This window comes from Octopus bimaculoides, chromosome 7, assembly GCF_046866305.1.
Source record: "Octopus bimaculoides isolate indiv1 chromosome 7, ASM4686630v1, whole genome shotgun sequence".
Taxonomy (NCBI): Eukaryota; Metazoa; Mollusca; class Cephalopoda; order Octopoda; family Octopodidae; genus Octopus; species Octopus bimaculoides.
This window is the reverse complement of record NC_142934.1, coordinates 47,495,304-47,502,708: the sequence shown is the minus strand read 5'-3', so window position 1 is coordinate 47,502,708 and position 7,405 is coordinate 47,495,304. Positions and strand designations below refer to the sequence as shown.

General features: G+C 37.1%; 1 protein-coding gene across 2 annotated transcripts in view; it reads left to right on the top strand.

Annotated features, from left to right (window-relative positions):
- Window positions 1–7,405, top strand: part of LOC106883658 (uncharacterized) — a 44,387-nt gene that overhangs the window by 16,761 nt on the left and 20,221 nt on the right. For both annotated transcript variants that reach the window (XM_052969475.2, XM_052969474.2), the window contains exons 2-4: window positions 588–802; window positions 2,439–3,621; window positions 5,014–5,061. In XM_052969475.2, the coding sequence (XP_052825435.1) occupies window positions 588–802; window positions 2,439–3,621; window positions 5,014–5,061 (1,446 nt within the window). The remainder of the gene's footprint in view (window positions 1–587; window positions 803–2,438; window positions 3,622–5,013; window positions 5,062–7,405) is intronic.

Genomic DNA, 7,405 nt, shown 5'->3' with positions numbered 1-7,405 from the left:
CTATAATAATAAGGTGGGGGGACCAGCAAGTAACCTAATTTCAATGAGGCTATATTGGCTCATGATCTTAAAAAATTATCCTTTTGAAATAAACAATCTGTATGATCAAATGTAACCATGATTTTTAAAAAAGCACTGGTACTACTCAGTCAATGTTGTTGACTGACTTTTTTGTTAAAACTACAGCTTCAAATTTGTCCAGAGTTGTCTCTCTTTGTTTTTTCCCATTGAGGAAGGCTAAACTGTCAAAAATGCATACCTGGGAATCCACTAGAGGGAAGCACTGGGCAGATATGGTGTTTTACACCTTTTACCATAAGGGGGAATTTTTTTCTCCACTGTAACCATTGTGAATTTACCTATTAGAAGTTGATTTCATGGACCATACACCAATACATAACCCATTCCCTATCTCCTATCAACTTTAGGGTTCATATTTCTACATGCAAACATTCCTCTTTCTATTAACTGTAGGGTCTTTTTTCCTCTATGTAAACCTTATTCCTGAATTGGAGTTTGGCATAACATTTGATTGAATACTTTCACTGGCTAATTTAAATGTTTTTATTATTTGTATTTTTGTACAGAAAACCTATTCAAGGAACTAAATCAGTTTGATGTATTTCCTGAAGAAGACAGCCAAGATATAAATGTGCGCCACAATCTGGTATCTCTTGTTAACAGTCGTCATCGTAGGGCTTCCAGTGATTCACGACCAATCCAACAGGACATAACTACCTCAAAAAATACTCTAGTTTTAGAAAATATTAAACCTAAACTTCCATCAAATTCTGACTTATCGGTAAGTTGGTTTTATTTTTTGCTCTTTTTTTTTGTTTTAATATTTTATTCTTTTATTGAAAGGAGTATCCCTGTATCTTTTTTGGCCATGCTGGAATGCTACATCAAGAATTTTATTCCCTTCATACTGTATCTGCTACTAAATTTATTTGTTTGTGAGGTATTTCTACCTTGACATTAAAGGGATGCCTATACATGCACATATACTCAACTTCAGTGCAGTTTCCAGACAAAATGCTGCTAGGAATTTTGCTCAGCATGCTAACATTTCTGCCAGCTCTATAATAATGAAAATAATAAGTTCCCTGATGCTATACCAGGCACTGGCTCTCATAGTTTCTAATCTTAACTGATTGGAAGTGTTAACATGTACATGTTTTGTCTTGGTGTAAAGGATGGGCTACAGCAAATATTTTCCTCAATACCACAGATTTGCTTGTCAGTTGCTTGACCATAACCAGTTGAATGTATCCCTTGGTGGCTGACAATATGTGCATCTCTAATCACAAAAAGGAGTAGTGGAAGAGAATTATAGCCATGTGTTGAGAGGGATTCTTTGGGGTTTTAATAATTCACCTCTGGAAACATGGGTGTTTCGTTCATCATCTTTAAACAACCCTTATTCAGGGACCTTTTGAGTAGAAAATTCTAACTGGGCCCCACCTACAAGGTTATGTGCTGTTTGTCTTGATATGAGAATACCATGTCGTGTGCCCATGGTTGTGATGCATGTGCCTGGTGTAACCTTATCAGATGGGTTTGTTATGATGGATATATTGGGCTTCATATATTTGTATCCCAATGTGATTTTGATGGTATGCACTGCTCTGTCACTCAGTAGTAGTAGTAGTAGTGGTGGTGGTGGTGGTGGTGGTGGTGGTGGTGGTAGTAGTAGTAGTAATAGTAAAACTACTTAAAAGAATAATATTTATAATAATATTAATGATTTCTAATTTTGGCATAAGGAAGTCCTGAGGTCGATTTGTTTGACTAAAACCCTTCAAGACAGTACTCTAGCATGGTTGCAGTAAAATGACCGAATTAAATAAAAGATAAAAGAATATTTAATAATCTTTATTCATTCTATACTAACAAATCATTATCCTCACCATTTTTATATTCTTTTTCCATGCTGGTATGGGTACAATGGTTTGATAGGATCCTTTGGCTTGGGTTATCACAAATCTGCTCCACTATGTCATTTTGTACATAGTCTCTTTGGCTATGTGTCCTGCTTTCTAACACCAACCCATTTACACTATTTTTAATGGCAACAGCATTACAGAGATTGTTCTGCTCTTGGCAAGATTAAAGAGGCCTCAATCCTACATTGATTGTATTCAATTTGCCAACCACCTTACAGAGTTGCATTTTTGTGGTACCAGCACTAGTGAGGTTACCTTGTAGCTTGCGAGACTAAAAGGTCCCCACAACTGAAAAAGAACAGGAGAGAGTGGGGACATTAAGTGAGATGCTGAGAGAAGTTAAAATACAATTGGTAGAATAGATTTATCATTGTGAGTGGATGGAGGTGGAGATACTGGCAGTGAGAGAGAAGAACGTAGTGGAAAGGGGAAGGGAAAAAGAGTAATAACAAACTTTACTAATTAATCTTAAACTTCTGTTTGTTTTTGCAGGGGCAGATTGATGTTATGGAGAACAATGCTTTGACTGTGAATGAAGTTAAAGATACAGTTCAAGCTGAAAAAGTTGATCCTCTTTCAACTAATTACTTAAAAGACAATGTTCAACAGAATCTAGAAAGTCCTGTAAAGACTCATCAGTATGCTTCCGAGGAAAAAGATCAGAATGTTTATAACAACTTTAAAAAATTACCTGACCAAAACAAATTGGCTGATCTTCAGCAGCAGCAATTAAGAGACCAACAAAATTTAGTCTTTCAGCAAGTACCAAGCCAGAACAGTCTGGATGTTAATTTGCAGCAAAAACTTCTTCCACAGAACTCTGAAGGTGTTGCTTCTCAGCATAAAGTATCTGGTAATCAAATTGTTCATCAGAATACACCAGTGCAGAATGGTTTTCAACCTGGCCCTCAGAATGAAGTATTAGACCAGAAGAACATAAGACAACTGAAGCAGAATAAGCTGGAATCAGTTCCTCAACAAGGAGTTCCTCTTCAGAGCAATGAAGTTACTGCTCCCCAACAAAAACTTTTGAACCAAAATGAAGTAAATATTCTTAATAATCCTAAAAATTCCCTCCAGAAAAATGTTCCTGTTGTCCAGCAGCCAGGAAATTCTGTTATTCAACAAAAAGCAATGAATGTGGATACCGTAACTGTTAGTCCACCAGAGAAGAATGCAGTCAATAATGGTGATAATATTGTTAAAATTCCTGTAGAAGCTATGATTGAGCAAAAGGTTCCACTAAACCAGAACATTGCATCAGTTAATAACATTGCTCCTAATTCATCTAACCAGTTGAATGTCAGTTTTCCACATATTTTAGTTGAAGGAAACAAAGAGGCAAAGGTCAATAACGGCAAAGATGTTGCTGAGCAATCACCTTCAGGTTCCCTTCTTCGCGATAGCTTATTGATTGAGAATTCAAAACAAAACAAATTAGAAAAACTAGCACACGATAATCTTGCTGAAGCTCAGCAGTTTCCTGAAGCAGGGAATTCTATCTTAAAGGAAAACAACATTGGTCAGAATGTTCCAGCCCAAGTTGATTCTGACAGTATTAGGCTGGTTGCTGTTTCAAAGATCCTCTCTAAATCTTACCTTTTTACTCGGCCTATTTCACGTTTAGAACATTATCCACAAAACTCACAAGAATTTTCTGACCATAAAAAAGCAGGTAAACACAATTTTTCTTTCTTGATATTCGTTATTGCTTTCATGCTTTATGCTGAAATTTTAGTCCAATATAATGTTACTTATAATTCTTTGTTTTTAGAATAGTATATCTTAAAGCACACACATAGAGCCCCTATGACTTTTTCTATCCAAAAGAGTTTTTAACACAGTATCTTCATGCTGTTGTTTATAGCTTTGTGTGTGTTCTTTGACATCATCATCGTTTAACGTCCGCTTTCCATGCTAGCTTGGGTTGGACGATTTGACTGAGGACTGATGGACCAGGTGGCTACACCAGGCTCCAATCTGATTTGGCAGAGTTTCTACAGCTTGATGCCCTTCCTAACGCCAACCACTCCAAGAGTGTAGTGGGTGCTTTTACGTGCCACTGGCAAGAAGGCCAGTCAGGCGGTACTGGCAACGGCCACGCTCGAAATGGTGTCTTTTACGTGCCACCTGCACAGGAGCCAGTCCAGCAGCACTGGCAAGGATCTTGCTCGAATGTCTTTTCACGTGCCACTGGCACAAGTGCCAGGAAGGCAACGTTGGCAACGATCATGCTCAAATAGTGCTATTTATGTGCCACCGGCACGGAAGCCAGACAGCTGCTCTGGCAACGATCATGCTCGGACGGTGCTCTTAGTGCTCCACTGGTACAGGTGCCATCACGATTTCGCTTTCACTTGCCCCAACAGGTCTTCGCAAGCCGAGTTTAGTGTTCAATGAAAGAGACGTTGGCATGGGTGCCAGTCTACAAATTTAGTTCGATAAATAATTCACATATTCTCAAAAGTTTATAAAAGTTTTGTCAGCAACAATATTGTGTGTTGTTTTCATGAAGTGTGTGGTTGGATTTTCATAGCTTTCTTTCAGCCAACTGCAGTCCTTTACGGAAGGAGTCATGCTAAGTTAAATATTTAACACACGTCCCACTTGTGTTGCATCAGAGTTTGATGTCTTTTGAAATCATTAACAAGCAGTACAAAGTTGAATTATTGTTTATTCAGGATTACTTAAATACTGATAGGTGAAACATTTGTTTTGAGTTTCTTTGTTATTGGAGTTTTACTTGGACTTATTGGTTAGAAGACCTGGCTGAAGTACATGCAGCATATGTTTGAGTATCTATATAGCAAAGTAGCAAAACAAACAGCATTTCTTTTGAGTTTCTAAAGAGATGATTATTGTAGAAACAAGCTTGTTCAACAATATTGACACTCTTGCTACTGTTCTTGTTGCTTTGCTTCAGCCCTGGGCTAAAGTTAATTGTTCTGGTGATATTTAGTGTTAGAAATGTTTTCTCTGTATGTTTGATGTTTAGTCAACATCTCATTTTGAAATAATTCACTTGGTCATCATGATTCTATTGAGGGTTAATTTTTTTGTCTTTCAGATGACAGTTGGTACTACAATCAAGATATGGAAGGCAGCCTAGGCCATGGTTGGTAACTTTTATTTACATGTACATAGATTGTCATCATTGTTTTAACATCCATTTTTTTTTGTGCTTGCATGGGTCAGGTAAAAATCCTTCAGGTAGATTTTATGACTCTGACCTTCACTTGTTTCCAAGGAAGGTGATATTTCCTATAGTCCTTCGAACATGTATAATACAATGGTCAGATTTGCTTACAATTAGTGCAAATGTTAAGGCAAGGATATATATATATATATATATATATATATATATATACACATGCACACATATGATGGACTTCTCTCTTACCTTCTACCATATCCACTCACAAAGCTTTGGTCAGCCATAGGGAAAATACCTACTAAGATGCTACACTGTGGAACTGAACTGGGACTTATTTCCTTCCTTATTAATGTCCTCCCTATATCACACTATCTCTCCCACATCACACCACCTCTGTAACAAGGTTTAACATTGTATTGGCTCTAGCTGTATTCAGTCTTCTTTTTGTTAGCTGTAGATCTTTTGTTCGTTCTCTCTCTCTCTCTCTCTCTTTGTTGACATTCATTACTCCCTCATATTCTCCCACCACACTTTCACTTCCAGAACTCTTTTATCACCTTGTCTCATTCCTATCACTCTCTCCACATCATGCCACTCATATTGCTATTATCCAACCGTCTTACCAATAATTATTGTGTAGCTGCCTGTCACTCTCTTCCTTTATTCTTTTCTATATTAACCTCTCACTTGACATTTTCAACTTAAGATAAAAAAAATATACATATAAAGGTAGGAATTCTATTTGAAGTACTTCTTGTAAACTGTGGTCAGACTTGTTCTTTTTCATTACTCCCTCTTTTATCAGTCTCTCACACTGGTTCTCTTTCATTAGTCTTCTATCTGCAGTGGACAAGACAACCCCTATGATGCTGGTGAACAATTGATCAGAGATAATGTAGGGTAGAAAGGATTCTTTCGATTTATTGAGGATACAACAACCTCTTTAGTGCTGATGTCAGGAAAATATATACCCAGTACACTAAGTAAAGTGGTGATAAGGCATCCAGCTGTAGACAGCATGCTGGAAATGTAATGTATGGATGTGTGGTCTTTTGATCCATGAAAGAGGTCAGTTGTTCTAAATAGGAACTAACTCAGTCTATGACGATACATCCAGCCAATGCCAGCATGAAAATGTGGATGTAAAATATTGATGAAGATAGTTATATATTCTTGTATCTAATTTCAGTAAATTGTTTTTTTCTGTGAATTACGAGACTTCTACCAAAAATAATACAAAAGTGCACATAAGCTTTTGATTAACTTGGTTCATTCAAATTGCACATGTTTGTAGAGCATCTCTAAATCCGGATGAAGGTGCTACTTGACAGTCTTTATCTTTGCATCTTCATTGAATCTTCTTTGAAAAAACTCAGGTGTGCATTGTTATGCCCACTTCTTCACAGCCACTTCCATTCCATCTGCATTGTCAAATTGTTGTCCCCTAAGACTATCTGTCATTGGACCAAGTAGATGGAAATCAGAGAGCACCTGATCTGGGTCCCATAATAGTTAAACGATAATCAGCCAGCTCCATTTGCCAATTTCCTGATTTGTTGCCAAAGATATGGATCATTTTCAGATTAGTTTATTCCTCTTTATGACTTCTCAAATATTTTTGAGTGTCTCCACATATCACACATTGTAGTCCATCATGTTCCAGAAAAATCAAAGAGAATGATGTCCTTACCATTTCAAAAAAGTAATCACCATGACTTGCTGTGCTAACCGCTGGTGTCTTATATTTGGGTAAGGGGTGCAATGCCATTCCAAGGATTGAGCCTTCATTTCCAGCTCATAAAGATACAATCACATTTCATCCCCCATCACTATATCAGGAAAAAAAAAAACACCTGTTTTTATTAACTTCAAATGCTCCCAGCAAATCATAGCAGACATCTACTTTTCTCTCCTTTGAACTGAATGTTAAGTGCCAAGGTATCAACCACTAACTTTGCACAAACTCTTCATCACCCAGAATCTTGCACCATCTTATATAATGCATTTTGATTGTGCAGCAAGCTTACAGTTTGTGACATTTGTGTTTGCACAAATCATTTGTCTACTCACTTGCAATTTGCATCAATGGCTGCAGTTCTCCCACTGCATGGTTTTTCTTCAATGCCAGTTTTCCTTTCTTTAACCCTAACCCTTTAGCATTTAAACCGGCCAATCCAGCCAAAATATTCTGTTTGTTTTATATTCAAACTGGCTAAATATGGTCTCACACCTATTCTAAAAGTAAACAATTCCATAATTGAAATCTGAAAGCTACAAAATAATGCACTGTTAATTCAAAGCAACA